The following is a 13,673-nucleotide window of genomic DNA, read 5'->3' on the forward strand; positions in this document are numbered from 1 at the left end:
CCCATGTCTCACAATCTGCCCCATGTCCATGCTGCCCCCGTGTCTCACATTCTGCCCTGTGTCTCACATTCTGCCATCTCACATTCTGCCCCAGTGTCTCACATTCTGCCCCATGTCTCACATTCTGCCCCTGTGTCCATTCTGCCCCCGTGTCTCACATTCTGCCCCATGTAGATTCTGCCCCCGTGTCTCACATTCTGCCCCTGTTTATCACATTCTGTCCCCATGTCAATTCTGCCCCTGTGTCTCACATTTTGCCCCATGTCCATTCTGCCCCCGTGTCTCACATTCTGCCCAGTGTCCACTCTGCCCCGTGTCTCATTCTGCCCCCATGTCCATTCTGCCCCCGTGTCTCACATTCTGCCCCCGTGTCTCACATTCTGCCCCGAGTCACATTCTGCCCCATCTCACATTCTGCCCCATCTCACATTCTGCCCCCATGTCTTAATTTCTGCCCCGAGTCTCACATTCTGCCCTTTCTCACATTCTGCCCCCATGGCTCATATTATGCCCCCATGTCTCACATTCTGTCCCGTGTCTCACATTCTGCCCCTGTGTCTAACATTCTGCCCCCATGTCCATTCTGCCCCCGTGTCTCACATTCTGCCCCCGTGTCTCACATTCTGCCCCCGTGTCTCACATTCTGCCCCCGTGTCTCACATTCTGCCCCTGTGTCCATTCTGCCCCATGTAGATTCTGCCCGTGTCTCACATTCTGCCCCTGTTTATCACATTCTGTCCCCATGTCAATTCTGCCCCTGTGTCTCACATTTTGCCCCATGTCCATTCTGCCCCCGTGTCTCACATTCTGCCCCGTGTCTCACATTCTGCCCCCGTGTCTCACATTCTGCCCCCGTGTCTCACATTCTGCCCCCGTGTCTCACATTTTGCCCCCGAGTCTCACATTCTGCCCCATCTCACATTCTGCCCCGAGTCTCACATTCTGCCCTGTCTCACATTCTGCCCCCATGTCTCATATTATGCCCCTATGTCTCACATTCTGCCCCCGTGTCTCACATTCTGCCGCGAGTCTCACATTCTGCCCTGTCTCACATTCTGCCCCCATGTCTCATATTATGCCCCTATGTCTCACATTCTGCCCCCGTGTCTCACATTCTGCCCCGAGTCTCACATTCTGCCCTGTCTCACATTCTGCCCCCATGTCTCATATTATGCCCCTATGTCTCACATTCTGCCCCCGTGTCTCACATTCTGCCGCGAGTCTCACATTCTGCCCCGAGTCTCACATTCTGCCCCGAGTCTCACATTCTGCCGAGTCTCACATTCTGCCCCCATGTCTCATATTATGCCCCCGTGTCTCACATTCTGCCCCCGTGTCTCACATTCTGCCCCCGTGTCTCACATTCTGCCCCTGTGTCTCACATTCTGCCCCCGTGTCTCACATTCTGCCCCCGTGTCTCACATTCTGCCCCGTGTCTCACATTCTGCCCCATGTACATTCTGCCCCGTGTCTCACATTCTGTCCCATGTCAATTCTGCCCCCGTGTCTCACATTTTGCCCCGTGTCCACTCTGCCCCGTGTCTCACATTCTGCGCCATGTCCACTTTGCTTCCATGTTCCACATTCTGCCCCCGTGTCTCGCATTTTGCCCCCGTGTCTCGCATTCTGCCCCATGTCCATTCTTCCCCCAGGTCTCACATTCTGCCCCCATGTCTCACATTCTGCCCCGTGTCTCACATTCTGCCCCAAGGTCTCACATTCTGCCCCCATGTCTCACATTCTGCCCCGTGTCTCACATTCTGCCCCAAGGTCTCACATTCTGCCCCCAGGTCTCACATTCTGCCCCCATGTTTCACATTCTGCCCCCATGTTTCACATTCTGCCCCGTGTCTCACATTCTGCCCCTGGCTTGCCGGCGCCGCTTTCAATAAAAATAAAAAAAAGTTCTCCTTACCTTGCCGCGGTCCTGTGGTGAAGCTCCCTCCATGCAGCTGAAGTATGCACTCACCAGCGAATGACAATGACGTCAGACGCTGGCGACATCAGCTGCCAGCCTCTGATTGGCTGGTGGCTGTTAACTATTGGGCCCCCAAGTCAATAGAGAGAAACTGCCACTAGGGCCCGGTTTAGCCAGCCGGTAGGGCCCCCTCTGCCCACTGGGCCCCATACGCCAGTCAGTGCAGTAATGCCCTGATGGCAGCCCTGGCTGGGGTACTATTACTTGTACCAATATTTCATATTTGTATTCCCATGTACCACCACATCTTCTTTTACAGCCCTAACTGGGATCTTTGCACTATTCCACTGTGGCCTCTCCTCTATAGTTTATTTTCCCTTCCTAACGTCAGTTCTCATGTTTTCACTGCCCCATTATTAACAACATCAGTTGTATTGCCTTTATATTGTGTCAACCACTCTTCGCTCCCAATTGTATTTCAAGTCTGCATCTTAACGCTGCACTCTATACTCTCCAGATACATAGGGAATTTTGTATATATTTTCTTTGTACATATTTTGTATATTTTGTAAAATATCCACTTTTGTACAGCACCTATGCCTTTGTATAGCACTTGTTCTGTGTCATTTCCTGTGACTAATTTTTTGTATATCTATCTTTTGCAGTGAGGTTTGATAAAGACCCATATCTGGGTCGAAACGTAACCTCGATACACTATTATTATTGCTGTGGTGACTTCAATAAATTCATCTATGTTTTGCATATGAAAAATCATATCTTGAGTGCGGCTGTTTCTTCATCTGTATGACTGCATGGGGGACATGTCTGATTGGGACTACTTTTCTACTCCGCGTGTTACGCCCGCAGCCACAGATTTGATTTCTTGGATTAGGCATCCTTTTTACAAGTGGCAGCCCTCAGCTTTCCCCTGATGACTGGCAGCTCTTCTCTGGGGCTCGCCCTACACTACTGTGCTGTGGGGAGAGGATGTGGGAGGGGACACAAGTCGCGTGGAATTGTTCTTCACTGAAGCAATCATTCCAAGTTCTTTTCCTTCACTGAAGCGATCTCTCCAGGTTCTTCTCCTTCTGTAGAGATGCTATCGGATCTTCTCTCGAGTCCTGGAGACGTGACCATCCTTGGAGTAAGTGGATGGACCTTTGCATGGCTTTTACACTTATAGTCTTCTCTTTCGCTTCTTTCTTCCTCGTTTATACTTCGGGGAGGAGTGAAAGTTCTGTGTGATGTCAGAGGTTTCCCACATTGTGCTTCTTCTTCTTGCCCAAGTCTCATTCCTTCTAGTGCTGAGCACTCACCGGCCATGTGCCTGAAGCACTGGACCAGAAGTGGTTGACTTTTTAGCCCAGATTCTTTCAGGAACACAATGGACGAATATAACTTCACCAACAAATGCTCATCCACCACACATTTAGGACCCAATGAGAGCCCGGCTATCAGCGCCATCATGTTCTCCGCAGGGGTCTTGGGGAACTTAACAGCGCTGGTTTTGCTGGAGCGAAGGAGAAGAGGGAACAGGGGCAAAATCTCTCTGTTCTTCATCCTGGTCACGGGTCTGGTCATCACTGACTTGTTGGGCACTTGTATGATCAGTCCCGTTGTGCTGGCATCTTATGCCAGGAGAATGACTCTCTCCGCTTTGAATCTTTGCAATTATTTTGCTTTTGCCATGACTTTTTTCAGCCTGGCCACCATGATGGTCCTCTTTGCCATGGCTTTGGAGCGTGCATTAGCCATAGGACATCCTTACCTCTATGAGAAGTTCATCAAGAAGCGTTGTGGGATCATCACCTTTCCAGTCATCTACTCCTTTTGCATTGTATTTTGCCTCTTCCCAGTTATGGGATTTGGAGAATTCGTTCAATACTGTCCGGGAACTTGGTGCTTTATCAACATGCGGGGTCAAAAAAGGGATGGATACATCAGCAACGTGTACTCCATGCTCTATGCCGCCCTGCTGCTCTTTCTCATCTTAGCTGGGCTGACCTGCAACCTCATCGTCATCGTCAGCCTGGTGAGGATGCACAAGAGACAAAAAACCCGGAGACTGGGATCTCTGAAGACCAAAAAGAGGGAGAAGATTTCCATGTCTGAAGAAATCGACCATCTCATACTATTGTCCATCATGACCATTGCCTTCATTATCTGTTCAGTGCCGTTCACGGTAAGATATTCAGATTCACTTCTAATTGTTGGGAAAGTTCAAGTTGTTACTTATGAAAAGACACGAAGTCTATAAAGCCCTAATACAATGTTTGTACCCTACCAGAAAGAAATTGTGCTGAATCGGGCATAGCTGGAGGAACGCATTTCATTATTAATTACTAAAACTAAAGAACAATTTATAAAATCACGTGGCATAAACTAAATACGTTTATCAGTTCAATCTGAGTTGCTCCATATGGATCTATTCTCCCAGCACCGACTGCACAACTACTGACACTCCGGCATCTCGTCAAAGCTGCTCCTGCAACACCTCAGCTTTAATATTCAACTTTGTCATAATCAGCAGCGTCAGCATGTCCTCCCATCAATGTATACACCTTACAGCCAATTCAGACCCATGGGCACAACTTTATAGTCTGCATACAGATGTGGGCTACATAAAAAGTTGTGTTGCTGTGTACATACATCCTGTATTATTCTCCAGAGCTGTACTCACTATTCTGCTGGTGCAGTCACTGTGTACATACATTACATTACTGATCCTAAGTTACATCCTGTATTATACTCCAGAGCTGTACTCACTATTCTGCTGGTGCAGTCACTGTGTACATACATTACATTACTGATCCTGACTTACCTCCTGTACTATACTCCAGAGCTGCCACTCACTATTCTGCTGGTGCAGTCACTGTGTACATACAATACATTACTGATCCTTAGTTACATCCTGTATTATACTCCAGAGCTGCACTCACTATTCTGCTGGTGCAGTCACTGTGTACATACATTACATTACTGATCCTGAGTTACATCCTGTATTATACCCCAGAGCTGCACTCACTATTCTGCTGGTGCAGTCACTGTGTACATACAATACATTACTGATCCTGAGTTACATCCTGTATTATACTCCAGAGCTGCACTCACTATTCTGCTGGTGCAGTCACTGTGTACATACAATAAATTACTGATCCTGAGATACATCATGTATTATACTCCAGAGCTGCACTCACTATTCTGCTGGTGCAGTCACTGTGTACATACATTACTGATCCTGAGTTACATCCTGTATTATTCTCCAGAGCTGCACTCACTATTCTGCTGCTGCAGTCACTGTGTCCATACATTACATTACTGACCCTGTACTGACTCTGAGTTATATCCTGTATTATACTCCAGAGCTACGCTCACTATTCTGCTGGTGCAGTCACTGTGCACATACATTACATTACTGATCCTGTACTGATCCTGAGTTACCTCCTGCATTATATGCCAGAGCTGCACTCACTATTCTGCTGGTGGAGTAACTGTGTACATTACATTACTGATTCTGAGTTACATCCTTTATTATACTCCAGAGCTGCACTCACTATTCTGCTGGTGGAGTCACTGTGTACATTACATTACTGATTCTGAGTTACATCCTGTATTATACTCCAGAGCTTCACTCACTATTCTGCTGGTGCAGTCACTGTGTACATACACTACATTACAGATCCTGATTTACATCCTGTATTATACTCCAGAGCTGCACTCACTATTCTGCTGGTGCAGTCACTGTGTACATACATTACTGATCCTGAGTTACATCCTGTATTATACCCCAGAGCTGCACTCACTATTCTGCTGGTGCAGTCACTGTGTACATACATTACATTACTGATCCTGAGTTACATCCTGTGTTATACCCCAGAGCTGCACTCACTATTCTGCTGGTGGAGTAACTGTGTACATTACATTACTGATTCTGAGTTACATCCTTTATTATACTCCAGAGCTGCACTCACTATTCTGCTGGTGGAGTCACTGTGTACATTACATTACTGATTCTGAGTTACATCCTGTATTATACTCCAGAGCTTCACTCACTATTCTGCTGGTGCAGTCACTGTGTACATACACTACATTACAGATCCTGATTTACATCCTGTATTATACTCCAGAGCTGCACTCACTATTCTGCTGGTGCAGTCACTGTGTCATACATTACTGATCCTGAGTTACATCCTGTATTATACCCCAGAGCTGCACTCACTATTCTGCTGGTGCAGTCACTGTGTACATACATTACATTACTGATCCTGAGTTACATCCTGTATTATACCCCAGAGCTGCACTCACTATTCTGCTGGTGGAGTAACTGTGTACATTACATTACTGATTCTGAGTTACATCCTTTATTATACTCCATAGCTGCACTCACTATTCTGCTGGTGGAGTCACTGTGTACATTATATTACTGATCCTGAGTTACATCCTGTATTATACCCCAGAGCTGCACTCCCTATTCTGCTGGTGCAGTCACTGTGTACATACATTTCATTACTGATTCTGAGTTACATCCTGTATTATACTCCAGAGCTTCACTCACTATTCTGCTGGTGCAGTCACTGTGTACATACACTACATTACAGATCCTGATTTACATCCTGTATTATACTCCAGAGCTGCACTCACTATTCTGCTGGTGCAGTCACTGTGTACATACATAACTGATCCTGAGTTACATCCTGTATTATACCCCAGAGCTGCACTCACTATTCTGCTGGTGCAGTCACTGTGTACATACATTACTGATCCTGAGTTACATCCTGTATTATACTCCAGAGCTGCACTCACTATTCTGCTGGTGCAGTCACTGTGTACATACATTACATTACTGATCCTGAGTTACAACCTGCATTATACTCCAGAGCTGCACTCACTATTCTGCTGGTGCAGTCACTGTGTACATACAGTACATTACTGATCCTGAGTTACATCCTGTATTATACCCCAGAGCTGCACTCACTATTCTGCTGGTTTCAGATATGCAATCTCTGAGCATTTCCTCGTTATACATTGCTTGCTCAGAGTTGCTCTGGAAATTCAAATGAAGCAATTTTAGGAACTTCACTAATTTTAAGGGGTGTGTCTGATAATAAGCTTTTTGCATGTGTACAAAATCGGCTAACAGAACAGTGAGTGCAGCTCTGAAGTATAACGCATGATGTAAATCAGGATCACTAAAATATAAATAATAATGTATGTATATAGAACCTCCACATGAAATACACTATTTGTATATAAACAATGATCCTTTTACTATTTCTTTTCTCTGGGTTAATAGAGTTTTAAAAATCATGTAAAATGCAGGAATTTGCCCCCATCTGATACAAATGAACATGTTCTGCCACATTTTAGTGTTGTACATTTTTGAGGATTTTTCTTCCAGGGTTGTGTCTGAAAAAATATAACAACTTCTGCAGTAGAGAACATGATACAGTGTTAGTGGAGCGATTGCATGTGAAAGTGATCTGAACCTGTTCGCGTGTTGTGGATATGTACGGCATAGGGAAGAGTGGGAAGAGGTATCGAGCTACAAGTGCTCTGCACGATAACAGTGAGAATGGACGCTTGATAGACATAATGAGAATGAGTCTGTACTCGTCTCTTGATGCCTCAGGGAAATCTGAACCGGAAATTGGTGATAGAAATTTTCAGCATAGATTGAAATGGCGCATGGGCGAGAGATTCCTGCCTGACGGATCCGACCATAAAATGTACTGAAGTGTTTAGGGAAACACAATTACAAGTTTGTAAATATCTTATTTCCTGTTTACATGTCGTAAAACTTCTGTGCTAACTGCTTCTCATGGGCATGGCCGCTGACTGTCACTGTCACTGGAGAGAAAGCCAGACTATAAGTCAGATATGGTGGGACTCCAGCAGCAGAATAGTGAGTGCAGCTCTGGGATATAATACAGGATGTAACTCAGGATCAGTAATGTAATGTATGTACACAGTGACTGCACCAGCAGAATAGTGAGTGCAGCTCTGGGATATAATACAGGATGTAACTCAGGATCAGTAATGTAATGTATGTACACAGTGACTGCACCAGCAGAATAGTGAGTGCAGCTCTGGAGTATAATACAGGATGTAACTCAGGATCAGTAATGTATGTACACAGTGACTGCACCAGCAGAATAGTGAGTGCAGCTCTGAAGTATAATACAGGAGGTAACTCAGGATCAGTAATGTAATGTATGTACACAGTGACTACACCAGCAGAATAGTGAGTGCAGCTCTGGAGTAGGATGTAACTCAGGATCAGTAATGTAATGTATAAACACAGTGACTGCACCAGCAGAATAGTGAGCGGAGCTCTGGGGTATAATACAGGATGTAACTCAGGATCAGTAATGTAATGTATGTACACAGTGACTGCACCAGCAGAACAGTGAGTGCAGCTCTGAAGTATAATACAGGAGGTAATAATAATAATAATAATCTTTATTTATATAGCGCCAACATATTCCGCAGCGCTTTACAGTTGAACAGTTTCAAACACAACAGTCATAAGTAACAACGTTAACAATACAATAATTAAAGCGAAATAAGACGACCCTGCTTGTGGAGCTTACAATCTACAATGAGGTGGGGAAGATACAAAGCATAGGTTTGTATTTACAATGATGTATTTACAATGACGGTCCAGCCATCTTCAGGGGGTGGGGGTTAGATGGAGATAGTGAATGGGCTACACACACACAAACATAACATAACTTTGATTACTGAATGTGATAGGCCGCTCTGAACAAATGCGTTTTGAGCGAGCGCCTAAAACTATGCAAATTGTGGATGATCCTAATATCTTGGGGTAGAGCATTCCAGAGGATTGGCGCAGCACAATCCTGAGGTAACAATCCTGAGGTAATCCTGATCCTGAGGTAACTCAGGATCAGTAATGTAATGTACTGTATGTACACAGTGACTGCACCAGCAGAATAGTGAGTGCAGCTCTGGGGTATAATACAGGATATAACTCAGGATCAGTAATGTAATGTATGTACACAGTGACTGCACCAGCAGAATAGTGAGTACAGCTCTGGGGTATAATATAGGAGGTAACTCAGGATCAGTAATGTATGTACACAGTGACTGCACCAGCAGAATAGTGAGTGCAGTCTGGGGTATAATACAGGATATAACTCAGGATCAGTAATGTAATGTATGTACACAGTGACTGCACCAGCAGAATAGTGAGTACAGCTCTGGGAGTATAATACAGGATGTAACTCAGGATCAGTAATGTACTGTATGTACACAGTGACTGCACCAGCAGAATAGTGAGTACAGCTCTGGAGTATAATACAGGATGTAACTCAGGATCAGTAATGTACTGTATGTACACAGTGACTGCACCAGCAGACTAGTGAGTGCAGCTCTGGGGTATAATACAGAATGTAACTCAGGATCAGTAATGTAATGTATGTACACAGTGACTGCACCAGCAGAATAGTGAGTGCAGCTCTGGAGTATAATACAGGATGTAACTCAGGATCAGTAATGTATGTACACAGTGACTGCACCAGCAGACTAGTGAGTGCAGCTCTGGGGTATAATACAGAATGTAACTCAGGATCAGTAATGCAATGTATGTACACAGTGACTGCACCAGCAGAATAGTGAGTGCAGCTCTGGAGTATAATACAGGATGTAACTCAGGATCAGTAATGTAATGTATGTACACAGTGACTGCACCAGCAGAATAGTGAGTGCAGCTCTGGGGTATAATACAGGATGTAACTCAGGCAGGGCCGGTTTTAGGCATAGTGAGGCCCTAGGCAAAGTTTAAAATGGGGCCCCAAATGCTGACATATTGCACATCACACAGAAGTATTTCGATTGTAGTTACATGCGCTGAGTTCAGGCCGCTAAATGATCGACAAAATTGAAGAAGTCGTTCAACTCTTGTTTCCCGGCCTCTTTCCACCGTCAGAGAAAGAATGATGGGAACAGAACGATCACTAATGGATCACTAAGGGTGTGTGCACACGTTGCGTTTTTTGCTGCAAATCCGCAGCGGATTTGGTCCTGCGGATCCGCAGCAGTTTCCATGCAGTTTACAGTACCATGTAATCCTATGGAAAACCAAATCCGTCGTGCACATGCTGCGGAAAATTCCGCGCAGATTTGCTGTGGTTTATTTTCTGCAGCATGTTACTTCTTTTTTGCGGAACCGCAGCTGCAGAGTACGTTCTGGGACATACAAATCAATCAATCTCTCATCCGCACTGCCAAACCTCACTAGAGCCTGCATCAAATCCGCTGTACACATGCTAGGAATCCGCAGGAAAAATGCATGTGCTTTACCCTGCGGTTTCTGCCAAGAGATATGGATTCTCTGCAGAAAAAGCCGCAGACTAATCCGCAACGTGTGCACACACCTACAGATCACCATACAGTATCATGTTATCAGCAGCACATCTACAGTTTACACCCCATAGTCCTCCATATAATATAATCTGCCCCATAGTCCTCCATATAGTATAATACTCTCCTCAGTCCTCCATGTAGTATAATACACTCCTTATAGCCATCCATATAATAAAATACACTGCTCAGTCCTCCATATAGTATAATACACTCCCCATAGTCCTCCATATAGTATAATACACTCCTCAGTCCTCCATGTAGTATAATACACTCCTCATAGCCCTCCATATATTAAAATACACTGCTCAGTCCTCCATGTAGTATAATACACTCCTCATAGTTCTCCATATAGTATAATGCACCACCATAGTCACCCATATAGTACAATTCGCTTCCCATAGCATAATGCACCCCATAGTTCTTCATATAATCTATTCCCCATAGTCCTCGATACAGTATAATGCAGCCCACATATAGTATAATGCAGCCACCCAATAGAGCATAATGCAGCCACCCCACAGAGTATAATGAGCACCACCATACAATATAATGTAACCCCCATAGAATATAATGCAGCCCCCCTCTTATAGTATAATGCAGCCACCCCTTAGAGAATAATGCAGCTACCCCAGAGTATAATGCAGCCACTCCACAGAATATAATGTATCCCCCCATAGAATATAATGCAGCCCCACCCCCCATATAGTATAATGCAGCCCCTCCATAGAATATATGGCAACCCCCTCATAGGATATAATGCAGCCCCTTATATAACATAATGTAGCTCCACCATAGAATACAATGCAGCCCTCCTCATATAGTATAATGCAGCCCCCATCGAATATAATAATTATAATACAGCCCCCCATAGAATATAATGTAGCCCCAAATAGAATATAATACAGCCCACCTCCCCATAGAATATAATGTAGCCCCCCATATTATATAACACAGCCTCCCCCTATAGAATATAATGTAAAATGTACCCCCATGGTATATAACACAGCTGCATAGTATATAGCCCAGCACCACATGGTATATAGCCCAGCACCACATGGTATACAGCCCAGCCCACCATGGGATACAGCACAGCATGGTATATAGCCCACCATGGTATAATACAGCCCAGCATGTTATACAGGCTGTATACCATGCTGGGCTGTATACTATGGTGGGCTGCATAATACAGCCCAGCATGATATACAGCCCACCAAGGTATAATACAGCCCAGCATGGTATAATGCAGCCCAGCATGGTATATATCCCCCCAGATTGGTATAATACAGCCCAGCATGGTATATAGCCCCCCAGAAAGGAATAGTACAGCCCAGTATGGTATAATACAGCCCAGCATGGTATATAGCCCCCCCAGCATGGTATAATACAGCCGGGCATGGTATATACCCCCCCAGCATGGTATAATACAGCCGGGCATGGTATATAGCCCCCAGGCATGGTATGATACAGCCCAGCATAGAATATAGCCCCCCCAGCATGGTATGATACAGCCCAGCATGGTATATAGCCCCCCCAGCAGGGTATGATACAGCCCAGCATTGTATATAGCCCCCCCCAGCATGGTATGATACAGTCCAGCATGGTATATAGCCCCCCAGTATGTCATGATACAGCCCAGCATGGTATATAGCCCCCCCAGCATGGCATGATACAGCCCAGCATGGTATACAGCTCCCCCAGCATGGTATGATACAGCCCAGCATGGTATATATCCCCCCCAGCATGGTATATAGCCTCCCAGGATGGTGTAATACAGCCCAGCATGGTATATAATCCCCCCCAGCATGGTATGATACAGCCCAGCATGGTATATAGCCCCCTCAGCATGGTATATAGCCTCCCAGGATGGTGTAATACAGCCCAGCATGGTATATAGCCCCCCCAGCATGGTATATACCACCCCAGCATGGTATATAGCCCCCCAGCATGATATAATACAGCCGAGCATGGTATATAGCCCCCCCAGCATGGTATGATACAGCCCAGCATGGTATATAGCCCCCCCAGCATGGTATGATACAGCCCAGCATGGTATATAGCCCCCCCAGCATGGTATAATACGGCCCAGCATGGTATATAGCCCCCCCAGCATGGTATATAGCCCCCCAGCGTGGTATGATACAGCCCAGCATGGTATATAGCCCCCCCAGTATGGTATAATACAGCCCAGCATGGTATATAGCCCCCCAGCATGGTATGTTACAGCCCAGCATAGTATATAGCCCCCCCAGCATGGTATGATACAGCCCAGCATGGTATATATTCCCCCCAGAGTGGCCCCACAGTCCAGTACTCACACTGATATAAAAAAAAAACACTCCTCACCTTCTCCTCGTGCCCACGCTGCTGGCTGCTCCTGTCTCCTCCTGCTCTGTCTGGCACACAGAGCGCGATGACATCAGAGGCAGAGCGGGGAATGATGGGAGAGGGAGCGTCAGCTGATGCTCTCTCCTCCATCACTGCCTCCTTCAGTGCGGCGCTGGGGGGCAGGCGGACCCCCTGCCTCACAGGGGCCCCATAGCGGCTGTATGATGTGCCGCTGGCTGGGGGCCCCTGGAGGAGCGGGGGCCCTAGGCAGCTGCCTGGTCTGCCTGCCCATAACGCCGGCCCTGAACTCAGGATCAGTAATGTAATGTGTGTACACAGTGACTGCACCAGCAGAATAGTGAGTGCAGTTCTGAAGTATAATACAGGAGGTAACTCAGCATCAGTAATGTAATGCATGTACACAGTGACTGCACCAGCAGAATAGTGAGTACAGCTCTGGAGTATAATACAGGATGTAACTCAGGATCAGTAATGTACTGTATGTACACAGTGACTGCACCAGCAGAATAGTGAGTGCAGCTCTGGGATATAATACAGGATATAACTCAGGATCAGTAATGTAATGTACTGTATGTACACAGTGACTGCACCAGCAGACTAGTGAGTGCAGCTCTGGGGTATAATACAGGATGTAACTCAGGATCAGTAATGTAATGTATATACACAGTGACTGCACCAGCAGAATAGTGAGTACAGCTCTGGAGTATAATACAGGATGTAACTCAGGATCAGTAATGTAATGTATGTACACAGTGACTGCACCAGCACAATAGTGAGTGCAGCTCTGGGGTATAATACAGGATGTAACTCAGGATCAGTAATGTAATGTATGTACACAGTGACTGCACCAGCAGAATAGTGAGTGCAGCTCTAAAGTATAATACAGGAGGTAACTCAGGATCAGTAATGTAATGTATGTACACAGTGACAACACCAGCAGAATAGTGAGTGCAGCTCTGGAGTAGGATGTAACTCAGGATCAGTAATGTAATGTATAAACACAGTGACTGCACCAGCAGAATAG

General features: G+C 45.8%; 1 protein-coding gene across 2 annotated transcripts in view; it reads left to right on the plus strand.

Annotated features, from left to right (window-relative positions):
• Positions 1-2,923: 2,923 nt before the first annotated feature.
• The window catches only part of PTGER2 (prostaglandin E receptor 2), a 102,878-nt gene continuing 92,128 nt past the window's right edge, over positions 2,924-13,673 (plus strand). Inside the window, exons 1-2 of one of the 2 annotated variants that reach the window (XM_073577923.1) lie at positions 2,924-4,100; positions 4,206-4,668. In XM_073577923.1, coding sequence (XP_073434024.1) covers positions 3,303-4,100; positions 4,206-4,232 — 825 coding nt within the window. In that variant the 5' untranslated portion in view covers positions 2,924-3,302 and the 3' untranslated portion in view covers positions 4,233-4,668. Of the gene's footprint in view, positions 4,101-4,205; positions 4,669-13,673 lie in introns of those variants that run through there. The other variant, XM_073577922.1, reaches the window with a different exon arrangement.

The sequence above is a fragment of the Dendrobates tinctorius genome, unplaced genomic scaffold, assembly GCF_039654945.1.
Source record: "Dendrobates tinctorius isolate UK_male_01 unplaced genomic scaffold, ASM3965494v1 ptg000058l, whole genome shotgun sequence".
In the NCBI taxonomy this organism is placed as follows: Eukaryota; Metazoa; Chordata; class Amphibia; order Anura; family Dendrobatidae; genus Dendrobates; species Dendrobates tinctorius.